The sequence below is a fragment of the Pterocles gutturalis genome, unplaced genomic scaffold (genome assembly GCF_000699245.1).
Source record: "Pterocles gutturalis isolate BGI_N339 unplaced genomic scaffold, ASM69924v1 scaffold15151, whole genome shotgun sequence".
In the NCBI taxonomy this organism is placed as follows: domain Eukaryota; kingdom Metazoa; phylum Chordata; class Aves; order Pterocliformes; family Pteroclidae; genus Pterocles; species Pterocles gutturalis.
In genome coordinates, this window is record NW_010098064.1 from 1 (window position 1) to 12,740 (window position 12,740).

At 40.2% G+C, this 12,740-nt stretch overlaps 1 protein-coding gene across 1 annotated transcript in view; it reads left to right on the plus strand.

The window, feature by feature from the left end:
• The first annotated feature begins 566 nt into the window (after nucleotides 1-566).
• PRKAR1A (protein kinase, cAMP-dependent, regulatory, type I, alpha) overlaps nucleotides 567-12,740 on the plus strand; it is a 13,854-nt gene continuing 1,680 nt past the window's right edge. Inside the window, exons 1-10 of the mRNA XM_010087594.1 lie at nucleotides 567-632; nucleotides 1,537-1,715; nucleotides 7,038-7,211; nucleotides 8,338-8,429; nucleotides 8,658-8,719; nucleotides 9,236-9,282; nucleotides 9,897-10,055; nucleotides 10,676-10,736; nucleotides 10,966-11,087; nucleotides 11,686-11,767. Coding sequence (XP_010085896.1) covers nucleotides 1,539-1,715; nucleotides 7,038-7,211; nucleotides 8,338-8,429; nucleotides 8,658-8,719; nucleotides 9,236-9,282; nucleotides 9,897-10,055; nucleotides 10,676-10,736; nucleotides 10,966-11,087; nucleotides 11,686-11,767 — 976 coding nt within the window. The 5' untranslated portion in view covers nucleotides 567-632; nucleotides 1,537-1,538. The remainder of the gene's footprint in view (nucleotides 633-1,536; nucleotides 1,716-7,037; nucleotides 7,212-8,337; nucleotides 8,430-8,657; nucleotides 8,720-9,235; nucleotides 9,283-9,896; nucleotides 10,056-10,675; nucleotides 10,737-10,965; nucleotides 11,088-11,685; nucleotides 11,768-12,740) is intronic.

Below are 12,740 nucleotides of genomic sequence, written 5' to 3' on the forward strand. Positions count from 1 at the left end.
AAAACTCCCGGTGTGCGGTGTGGGGGAAAATACCCTGTAAAGTGCTGGGGTTTTCTTTGTTTCTGCGGTGTTTTCTGCAGCTGTCCCGCTGCTCTCGTGAGCAGCCATGTCCGCTGTCTGTCAGCAGCGTGGTGCTTTTGCCGTAGATTGTAATTTGTAAGCTGTCGTGGAGCCACCGAGTTTCTCTGGGGCTGTTAATTGGGACTGACCTTCACTGGGCGAGTTGTCAAAACAAAAGAAGTAACTGGAGAACTTCAAGGTGCTTTTTCAATCCATGTGAAGTCCATACTTGGTGTTTATGCAACACATAATACATCTGTCTGGGTATACTTATGCAGGGATTAACTGTGACAAGAATGAAACCTGTCTGAACTGTTGGCAATTTCTTATTAACTCTAGTCCTCCTGTCATCTCCAGTAGCGTAATTCAAAGCAGCACAGACAATGTTTCTCCATTTGCTGCCTCAGTAGGATAAAATGCATAATATGACTGCACCACTTGGCTTTTCAGTGACTTGTAATTTCTCAAAATTCCTTTGTCTGAATACATTTTTTTTCCCTTTCAAAAGCTGATCCTGGAATCAACATATCTTATTGCATTTTTATAAGCTGTTGCTGCTGTCCCTGTACCAGGTAACTTTCTTTATATTTCATCAAAAATGCCCTGAGAAATTATTTTATTTTTGTCTGTCTCAGCGTTAATTGCTTTATGAAAAAAAAAAGACACGAATGTTTATCTATATATATGTTTACATATATTTAAAAACGACTCTATAACCTGAAAGAGGGTGAAAAAAACCTACTTGGGAACATTTTTGAAAGTGTTACAGCTGACACCGTAATTTTAAAGTCTCTTGAAAACCTGGCATCGTAACAGGTGTGTTTAGAGATGTACTCTTGATTATTTACAGTTGAAGAAATATTTTTGGGATTGTAGTGTATCCAGTTTATGAAGTGCGGACCAATTTGAACTGGAGAATAGTTTTTTAGGAGAAATGCCTCTAATTCCGTAATTTGCGTTAGTGGACCTTGCCTTGGCATTTAGCAAATGGGCTTTGGCTTCAACTTGAGTGTTTCACTTCCTGATACTTTTCATACTGGCTTCTCGGATTCCCAGCTTCCACCCACGTATCTCCTGGTCATCATTGGCATGACCCTGTGCAGCTCTGTGAATTGAGCCTCCCGTCCTACAAAATACTAGGTGTAACCAGCAGAAAGTTGAGGTGGAAGCCACTTTGAGTGCTCGCAGGGCTTGAGTTGTTGAAGCTTTTCCAGCTCAGTCAAGTGCTTTTCCTTTTGTGCCTGTGGCTATACAGCACCTGGATTTTTAGTTTTTTTCCAGGTGCTAAATAAGTTCCTAGCTTTTTAATTTTAGCTAGATACAAGTCTTGAGATAAAGGTAGTTTTATGCTGTTGTATCAGGAAGATGATAATGCAGCATAACTTTCTTTTGGGCAGCGTAACGTGCCTGAATATATCAGGCAGCAGCATTTTTGTTTCCACTAGTTATTTAACCATCTCTTTCTCTTATCTTCAGCAATGGCAGCTTCTAGCAGCAGCAGCAGTGAGGAGGAGCGTAGTCTTCGGGAATGTGAACTTTACGTCCAAAAACACAACATCCAGCAAATTCTGAAGGATTGCATTGTACAGTTATGCACAGTGAGACCTGAAAGACCCATGGGATTCCTCAGAGAATACTTTGAAAGATTGGAGAAGGTAAAAACACATGTCAGGAGAGAAGGAGAGTGCAACAACCTGAATTTGTATCTTCTCTTTGTGATTTAGAGGCTGAGCTTCAGATTTGACCAGCGTTTGTGTTGGCTGTTTGAAATTGGAACTGGTGCTTTTGGAAAACAAATCCTATTTTCCAGTAGTTTATGCCAGTTGATCACGGTGTAAAAGCACCTCTGTCGTACCAAAGCACGTAGGGCAGAACACGAGGTGACACGGAGACTTACCCAGCTGGGATGTGGATGGAATCCCAGTCCAATGCTTACTCATAGAAGCTGATAAAGAGCAAACACGATTGTGTCTGTAGTTAGATAATGATGGCGTTTGACCTTGGTTAGACGCTGGTGGTAGGCATTTGGTTTCTTCTGTCGAGACAAATGGTTTGCAATAATTCGGGTACAGCACAGCAGTAGTAGGCCAGTGGTGGTTCTCCAGGCCTAGCTGAAGTCAAATTGAAGTATTTGCATTCCAGATCTGTAGGAGAGCAAGCCTGTTTCTGCCTTCTCTTGAGAGTTCGGTGTTGGTGCTTTGTTTTGTTGTTCCTCTTGCGTTTGTCGTCAAGGTCTCGTTCACGGTGGTGGTGTTGGAAGCATTCTGGGATGTTGGGAATGGAAAGCATTTTGTCATCTCTGTGCTCGTATTTGAAACAGTGATTTCACATTCTTGTGAACTGTTCATTTTATGCAATATCTAAGCAGACAGGAAAAGAAAATGGGAGGTTTGAAAGGCTAATGCAGAACAAAGGTTAGATACAACAACTCTACTCAGAGTACAACATTAGTACGTAATGTGGCTGTGACCTTGTACAGTAGTCATTTGCAGGTGCTGCTTTCAGGACTTGTTGTGTATGGAAGGTATCTTTTTCTTATTTTTAAAATTCTAGTTACTAATTGCTGATGTAAAGAAGCAAGAAATTAGCACTAGAGATCATAAATATGGATAGTGGAAATTGCCTTGTAATGGAAGTGTTCAAGGTAGATACTAGAAAATGACCAAATGATGCAAACTAACCTCCTCTAACTGACAATGTATTTGAGGAACATTTTGCTTATTAAAAGATCGAGAACTCTATAATATGTCTGACTTTTTTTTTTTTTTTGTGGTTGCATCTTGAGTACATTCAGAGAGAATACCAGCAGCAAACCAGGTAGCAATCGGGTTCTTAAAAATCCGTGGTCCCTTCCTCCTGCTGTGCCTCCTTCCCCACCTTGGATGCTCGAGTTTTTAAGTACTGATAGATTGTTAATTTTTAAAACATCACCACAAGTGTTGATAGCCAAAACTTTACAAAGTAAACTGCGTTACTGCACTTAGAATAAACTGTAAACCAATCCGTACATAGGGGTACAGAATAGGAATATTTGGATGCGTTTGTGTAGTGGACTTATGGTCAACGTGCAATACTTAAGATTGAAAGAATCTTAACTTCTTTTTAGTAAGATAACAAATCCAGCTCTGAACTTAATCACTTGTATGCTAAAGTTAAATAACTCTTGGTGGTTTTATTCTGGTACAAATAGGCTGTCTTTGTCAGCCAAAAGGAAGCTGAAAATGCAACTTGTTGGGTAATGTTTTTCCCCCTTAAATTACTCTGAGAGTTTTGGTCAGGGTCTTTTATTATGCGTTGTGTTGGGATGGGTTGTGCATGCCCACTAGTGCAGCTGTAGCTACCAGTGAAACTGTAGTGTTTTTCTTCTTGCCTTCTTGAATTTAAAATTTACTACAGCTTCCTCTAAGTGATTTCACTGTTCAGTCTAGTGCATTGTCATTACTTTAACCAGGTAACGTAGTACCTTGCGAGCTGTCAGGTAACAGAACAGTGAACATCCTGTGCTGCATTAGGGAACTCTGGCTGGAAAGCACAAACGCTGAGTACTGTTATTAACCAGCTCTGACCCGGTGCTTGGCTCTGATAGAGGAACAGTGTTTGAAATGGAATCTGCTTCCCCTTCCAGAAGTAATGTCCATTACATCTTTAATAAAGCAGAGAAACTTTTCAGTGTACTTCTGCATCTGTTCATCTGGATGAAATTGACATTGGGATACAGTGGGTGTTTTTTTAAGATTGAGTCTTGAAGGAACACCTTTTAAAACTGAAGTGAGGTTGCTATTTTCTCTCTAGTTATCCTGACAAGTCATGTCTTCCGCAGGGTGCAAACACTGAGCTGATTCACTGTCATATTATTAAAATACATTGAAGACGTTTAAACATGCTTTTGAATTTATGTTCAGAAACATTCAAATTACTGCCTCTGAGATTGTTGGAGGATTTCAGATGTCCTCTTCTGCATTATGAAAGCTGTTATATGAATCTAATTACTACACATTGATTGTACAAATGTTTTTATTTTATCTGTTTGAGGTGTGCTAAGGCTTCTGTTCTCTCATGTCTGGTAACACTAATTGTACTGAAAGCTAATAGCTCCCCAGTCCTGTGCCTTGCTGTGTCATGTAGTTTGAGCTATGGAAATTTGATGGAGAGTTCGTTGCAGCCTGACCGATGAATCTTGGATATTGGCCGTGGCTGTCCACTGGAATAAGCGCATGTTTGAAATATTGTGTGTGATGCAGTCATGTGCGTGTTAGGCTTCACGGAAAGCTGTAATTGTGAAGTGTGATTGACATCTAGTCACTGTACCTGTTCCACAGATACACACCTGAATGTTTTCCAATTTCTTGAATGTTTCTTTTGCAAAACATGGTATACTGTGCAGTTGTGAATTCGTGGTAGAGCTTTTAATACTGCTCTTTTTAGCTTCTGAATGTTTGAGTTTGGTTTTTTTTAGTATGTGGAGAACTGATACAAATGAAATACTAATTAGTCAGAACAAGTTGAGACAGTTTCTGGTGGAATGATAATTACCAGATGCCAGACTATACAGTGTAAAACATAATTCTGAAATTGTGAAGGTCTTCTTCAGTAACTGATAGACTTAAAGTGATGAGACTTCACATACCCATATTTAATATTTATTTGTTGTAATAATTTAAGTGGACTTAACTACTTCTTACTTGTCAGGAAAAATAAAATTTACAGTTAGTGGTCACTGATACTGAAAACTCCGAACTGCTTCATCATCTGAAAGACCAGGATCAATGCTTGGATGTAATAAATAGGCTAGTTTAGTGATAACTTTACCACTAAACCTTTTTAAAATCCTGGTGATAGTTACAGTGATCAGTACAGGGCAAAATGAAGGCCTTTGTCTATTATGTATTTAATTTGAGGAGCTTCTAAACAAATACATTTTCTCACTCATAAGCACTGGCTAAATTCTAAGGTAACTGAGAATAACAACTGCCACTCTTTCTTCAGGGCCTAGTGTAATTTTTCTCTGATTGGGTATCAGACATTATAAAAGGTGTATTTTTAAAAGATCAATACATGAAAAGCTACCGCTATGAAAGCAATGATATTTTAGCATGTCACTTCCTCCATGGCACAGTGTTGTCTTTGGATGTGGAATGAGAATAGAAGGAGATTTGTCTCTTTCAGGGAGAATGTTCCTCTCGATGAGTGTGGATATAGATTATTTATAATAGCTGGTATATTTTAAGTTAATGTGTTATCTTACCTGCTTGTAACTGGTTTCTATGTCCATGCCCTACATTAATGTACTCTTTTTTAACATAGTAAAATTAAACTTCAGATCAGGCAGAAGTTACTGGTTGTACTTTCTCTGTTAGTGCAGTTTCCTTGTTCCTTCAGTGACCCATGACCTTGGCAAGTCTCTTGTAGAAGAGTGTTCTGATGCACGGCTCCCTAGCTAAATGCTGCCGAAATGCATCTCTGAAAGTTACAGGATCTCAACATTTTATACTTTGTGATACTGGAAAAAATACAGCAGCTGGTGGTCACTCATTTTAAAAGTTTCAAGTGGTTTTTAATGGGTTGAGTATTCTGTATATGAACAAACAGTAAGTTTCTGTGGTTGGGGGTGTTGCCCACTCTGCAGAGAAGCAGTTTAAACCAAACGCTGCTGCTTCAGCTATTTTTAACATCATCTCAATTGAGACTTGTTTCTCTAAAATCAGAAGTTAGAAACAAGGTTTTAAATATATTTTGCCCCCATCACTTGGAAATGTAGCACTATTTTATCAATGGGCAAAAGGCAGGAAGTGAAATGTAATTCCATGGATCAGTGCTTGCTCTTTGGCCATCTGAGAGGTGTAGAATGTGAGCTCACTGTAATGGTTAGCTGATGGCTCTTTCCTCAAAGTGCTGGTGTTATACATAGCCTCGGTGCACCTCCGGAGTGGAGCGCAGCAGCCAAGCAGCAGGCTGCCCAGCTGGGCAAGGGACAGCTTGATCAAGGACACGGGGACAAATCTGGCTTTTAAAAGTGCTGGGAGCTCTCGGAGAACAGATGACTCCTTGTTCTTTTAAGGCGTTTCCCAAACCCTGCTTCCTTAATACTAGGAGAAAGGAGTTTGAACTGTTATGGTGCAGATACCTTGGCTCCAGGGTTGGGGTTTTTTGGGGGGGGGGGTTTGGTGGGTTTTTTTTGTTTGTTTTTGTTTTTTTTTTTTAAATCTGATTTTAGTTGATTAAGGTGAATCTTCTGGTGCATAAGAATCAAATTTCCATGCAGCAAATTAGTTAGACTTCATTTTGTTGTAAGTACTCTAGTCTTCTGCAATATTGCTACAACACAGCACAACAGGTAACTGAGGGAAATAAGGAAAATGTGTAATGTTGTGAAAAGTCGACAGATCTGTGGTTTGTGGAAAAACCCTCCTGTTTGGCCTCTAGCATCCTTCCTCCAGCTCTTTTGTAAGCAGCGTTCATGTTTCTTTCTCCAAAAATATAACTGTTGGTTATTGAGTATCAAGTTGATCCATAAGTTGACCTTGTTTCAAAAGCTTCTCATGTAACATGGATTTCTGAGGAATTGCTCCTCTGTCTTTCAAATCAAAAAAGGCTTAACACCTTGCAGCTGAGGGGAAGAACTGCTGGTTGGCAACTGGGAAAATGGCTTTATTGTTGGCAGAATTTCTTCATTGCCTGTTGAATGTACTAGCAGAAAGCAGAATCAACTTGTTTAAACTTCTTAAATTATAACACTATTAGTGTAACTTATTAAACACCATTGTGATATGAATATTATGAATGAACAGCATATCTACCATCTGTTTTGAAAGGTCTTTGATCTTGGTTGCTGTAGTCTCCTGTTTGCCTTAAGGTGGAAGTAATAATACACAGGAAGCCCTCTTGCATTGGCAGACTAAATTGGAATACATATGTAATGGCTTTTTTTTTTTTTTTACTGGATTATGTGACACAAATATGTCTTCCTTCCTGTTTAGGAGGAAACAAAACAGTTGTTGAATCAACAGAAGTCTGGTTCACGCTCAGACTCACGGGAGGATGAAATCTCTCCTCCTCCTCCTATGAATCCTGTGGTTAAGGGTCGAAGAAGGCGTGGGGCCATCAGTGCAGAAGTCTATACAGAAGAGGATGCTGCATCTTATGTTAGAAAGGTGCTCTGATTTTTAAACCTTACTAAAAATTGCATCTCCAATCCAAGAGTTTATCTAAGACCACCTTCTGTCCAGTGTATCAAATAACAAATAACACTGAGCTCCTGTAGCCTATTAAATTTTGTGATAACCAAAAAGCAGACCTGTGTGTGTGGCTGTTTAATTGGAGGTTAGACTAAACTGTCATGCAATTAAACCATTTATGCTTAGACCTGTTCCCTTTGAAGTAATATATATTTAGATGTAAATATATTTATATATTATATATATGAACAAAGTGCTTCCAGTTATTTGGCAGCTGTAACAGCATTACGTATAGCCTAAAGGGGATCCTAAATCCATCCCACTTTGAGGCCAATGACCATAATGGACGTCCTTGGCCTGGAGTAAGATCACAGGCCAGGAGGAGAGCGCCAGCTGGTAATCCAGCCACAGTGGAGCCCAGCTTCAGTGCCTGTACGCTAACGCACGGAGCGTGGGGAGCAAGCAAGAAGAGTTACAGGCGTGTGTGTCCGTACAGGGCTACGATGTCATTGGCATCACTGAGACATGGTGGGATGGCTTTTGTGACAAGCATAGGAATAGAGGGCAGATGTAGACTAGATATTGGGAAGAAATTTTTCACTGTGCGGGTGGTGAGGCAGTGGCCCAGGTTGCCCAGAGAAGCTGTGGATGCCCCATCCCTGGAGGGGTTCAAGGCCAGGCTGGATGAGGCTTTGGGCAACCTGGGCCAGTGGGAGGTGTCCCTGCCCACAGCAGGGGGGTGGGACTGGACGAGCTTAAGGTCCCTTCCAACCCAAACCATCCTGTGATCCTAATGGCAGAGCAGAGTTGCTGCTATTCATAGGAAAACGCAAGTTGAACAGCTACTTGTACTCTTTCAAAAAAAACTTATAAACTTTGCATGGAATGATGCTTTTACAGTTGCATAAAATAGTACAAGGTTCTATTTCGCTTCTGTGTAAACTGGCTGTAAACATTGGCTGTATTTGGTTTTAGATCTGTAGTGCTTGAAAAACTGGAAAAACCAGTGTTTTGTAGCAATTGAAACAGTTTATTTACCCTGGGGAATGCAGAAATTTTTCTTGAAAAAGTTAATCAGTTACTTTTTCTGATTATATCCTAGGTTATTCCGAAAGATTATAAGACTATGGCTGCTTTGGCAAAAGCTATTGAGAAGAATGTGCTGTTTGCCCATCTTGATGATAATGAAAGAAGGTAGGTATAAATCTTTGTAATCTTTAAGAAAGTTTCTTAACGTGCGGGCTTCAGAAGAGCAAGATGTGTCATAATGTACAAAGCTGCACAGCCTCTTTACAATAGTCAGAGTCACCATACAGAAGCTATAGGAAAAGTATTGATGGCTTGGCGGTACAGATGTATGAAAGCATGCATGCATGGCAGCTGTCCAAACAGTTCAGTAATTTTGATTTCCTTTTTTTTCAGTGACATCTTCGATGCAATGTTCCCTGTCACTTACATTGCAGGAGAGACTGTCATAGAGCAAGGCAAGTGACCATGCTTACACTGATGAATAAGTTGGAGATGGCACTGTAGCCTAGTGCTTTTGTTAGTTTGGGGTGGTTTTTTTTTAAATAAAAACATTGTCTGGATACCGTGACCCTTTCTAGTTAGGTTACCTGAAGCACAGCTCATAAAGTGAGGAGTGGAGCAACTGTAGGAAGATGTGGTTTTGTTGCATATTTTATCTCCTGGAAAGATTGTCACTTGATGGCTCTGTAGAACACGTTATGTCAGTTTATGGGTTCGGTGTGCCTTTCCAGTAATCCTGGAAATACTGCTGATCTCCCGCGTACCAGTAGATGTCCTCTTTCATGGGACTGAGAGGAGCGTGAAATCAGCAAAATGTGAAATTTCACTCTGCAAGCTGTGCAAAAATTTCTGTCAACCTTATTAGATTCTAAACACCAAAGTTGTCAGAGATGACAGTTCTATGAAACATGAATGTTTGCATAGGTTTACTCTCTTTTTAGTGTGTATTCAATTTTTTTTTTCTCCTTTAGGTGCTGAAGGTGATAACTTCTATGTTGTTGATCAAGGAGAAATGGATGTAAGCATTATTGGCAGTTTATTGATGATATGTTCATTCCTAGCAGAAGAATAGTCTGATATTTGTAGGCCTCTTCTACAGGTCCTTCGTTTAGCAGCTTTTCTGTAAGAAGTTGATACTTGTAGAAGCTTATTTTTGCTTTGGAGCCTCTTTGCTCCTTAACAGCTCAGTCTGGCTGCAGAGACCATGAGTTGTATTACGTTTCAAAATGAGTGATTCAGACACCACCAAAATACTAATGCTTTCCAGGTGCAGGGTGGCGTCTAGCTGAAGTGTGGGACAGGCTTTTTATTTTGCAGTCCACTAATCCATAGCTTTATCAGACTGAGACTTTGTTGAGATTTTATTTCCTATCAAAGGGTCTCAGAAGTCTATGTGTGTAGTCTCTGTGCATGTGACAGAGTCCCTTTGTTGATGAAGGTGAAAATTGTGGCTGGGGCAGCGGTTGGCTGTGAAGTATTGATGAAACCTTGAAATGGTTCATTATGATTGTACAGATGTGAGAATTTCCCTTTAGTATAAAGGAAATACAGGGTGGCAGGAGCTTCATGTTGTCTCTGACCAGCTCACAAGACACTGTGGGCCTTGTTTTCCCATCATGTGCTGCCTTTCAGGTTTATGTGAACAACGAGTGGGCAACCAGTGTTGGCGAGGGTGGAAGCTTTGGAGAACTTGCCCTTATCTATGGAACTCCTCGTGCCGCAACTGTCAAAGCGAAGACAAACGTGAAGTTGTGGGGCATTGATAGAGATAGCTATAGAAGGATCCTGATGGCAAGTATTTTTCTGTCTGATTTGTGGCTTATTGACTCAAGTAGTTGCGTGCTAACCTGAAATTATGCTTTCAGGTTTGTTATTCACTTGACTTCCACTGGTCATTTTACCTGTCTGTGCACGTCCTTTCCTGGAGTTATTTATTCAAAATCCTTCTCTCTCTTTGGTAATGAGAAAGCTGATTGCTCAGCATATGTCAGGCGTGGGGCAAGGGGGAATCTTCCATTAGTGAACAAAACAATACCAAAGCAATCTTAAACTGGACTAAAAATCTAATACCTCCTGGTTAGCTTGTCAGATGTTTTGATTCTGTTTTGTTTAGCTTGCTGTTTGTGAGTAGTGTAACTTGAGCAGGTGTTGTGAATTTTGGTAAGGCTACACAGAGAATGTGTTTAAGGAACATTACAGCTGCAATAAATGCTAAGTACTTTATGAAGGCTGCTGCACTCTTACTGAAATAATTAAATTTGAAAACAATCTTGTGGGTATGGGTTCTGTGAGACAGCACGCAGTATGTCTGGTTAAATTTATTTTTGTCTTTGAGTTTTATCTGAAGCCTCATGTAAAACATGAAGTAGAAAGAAAACTAACTTTGTGTGCTTGGGTTTGTTTTTTTGTAGGGGAGTACTTTGAGAAAGAGAAAGATGTATGAGGAATTCCTTAGCAAAGTATCTATATTGGGTAAGAGAAGAGATTTTTGTTCTGAAGTGGAATAAATTGTGATAAAGCTGTTGCCCAGCATTTTCATGATTACAGGCTATTGTGGTAATTCCAAAATAATTTGAATTCAAGTCTTAGATATTTGATGCACAAATGTAGCCAGAAATAGGTTGACCTCTATATAAAGACTGAGCAAAAAGTAATTTGTGCCTTGAAAAGATCTCCTGTTAATGAACTGTATTAACTCTAGAATCTCTGGACAAGTGGGAGCGTCTCACTGTAGCTGATGCGTTGGAACCAGTACAGTTTGAGGATGGGCAAAAGATTGTGGTCCAGGGCGAGCCAGGAGATGAGTTCTTCATTATCTTGGAGGTACGGTCAAAATTAAAAGCTCAGAACTTTACTTTTTTTTTTTTTTTTTTTTAACGTGGCTTACTCTGCGCCTAACCAGACACTTGGAGAAAAATGAAATGTAAGAATGTACTTGTAGAGAATTCTGAAAGAAATATCATCTTGCTGGACGTGCAGATGCTTATGTTTAGTTTTGCTATTTTTACAAATGGTTCTTTCAGGAAAAAAGTAACAAGTTTCTGGCTGAAACCAGTTTATTGTTTTCAGAAGAGTAGAGGCCTGTTCTGGATAGCTAGTAATGTCTTGCTAGTGGTATCATTGTCTTGGTTTTCTTTTGTTTTGCTAGTCATACTGTAATATTCTTACCGTTAGGAGGAAAACCAGGAAGAAATCAGTACTGTGGATATGTAAATACCTCAGACATTTTATGCTTAGAGAGGAGGGAGGACCAGCAGGTTTTATAGAGCAGTCTGGTGTGCTATGCAAGGACTGTGAAGTGTTTTTTAAAGGCTGAGACATTAGAGCAGTTATTTCTGCAAAGCAGCTGATTCCTTGTGGAATTCAGTGTTTCAAGGGATGCTGGAGATTCCAATTGTTTAATTGCTGTGATTTATTAAAGGGCACAGCTGCAGTGTTACAGCGTCGATCAGAAAATGAAGAATTTGTTGAAGTGGGCAGACTGGCACCTTCAGATTATTTTGGTGAGTTACATAGTGACAACTATGAGTACATACACCACTGTCACCAGTTTACCAGTGCTGTGTTGGTGACTGCTGTGGATGATAGTGATGGGATGGATTTACTTAATTACTGTTTTGGCTCATTCTTGTGGTTTCACTCAATGTCAGGTGAGTATCAGAGTCACTCAGGTGTGCAGGCATGTCGCAGAATTGTGATTGCTTTGGAGTACTTTAAGTTAGAAGGGGCCTGGTGGCGATTTGATCTGACCTCCCTACTCTGGGCAGAGCTAACTTTGAAATTGCATTGTGTTGCTCAGGGCCGTGTCCAGGTGAGTCTCTTGTGTCTCCAGGGATGGAGATCCCACAACCTCTCTGGGCAATTCCTTTTACTGTTTTACCAGCCTTGTTCTGAAGGACTTTTTTCTTCGTGCATGACAAGAAATTCCTGTTCTGCAACTTGTTGCTTTCTCTCTGCCTTTCACTGTGCAGAGAGCAGTCTAGATTTGTCTTTATAATTGCTCATTAAGTAGGAGAAGACAGCAATAAGATTCCCTCCTTAGCCTTCTTTTCTCCAGGTCAGACTAACCCAGCTCTTTCAGCATCTCTTTGTACGTCCTGTGCTGCAGTCCCCAGCCATCTGGGTGGCACTGCTGGCCTTGCTCTGCTCTGTCAGCGTCTTGTACTGGGGACCCCAGATCTGAGTGTGGTGCTCTGGATGTCGTCTCCCAAGTGCAGATCAGGGTCTTTTCTCAGTTACATGGTGCATAAGTTGCTTTGGCTTGAAAAAGCTTTTATGAGCTGGCAAAGAAAAAGGCTAAGATCGTGTTTAAATACTTATGAAGACTTTGAAATAATCTTCACATGGAACTAATAATTTGTCTAGTGCATGTTGATTTATTTTGGATCACAGATAAGGACTGGATTTGTACACTCACAGAGCATTCTTGGACTACAGTGTATAACAAGATATTCCTGGCAGTCCTATTTTGGGTTC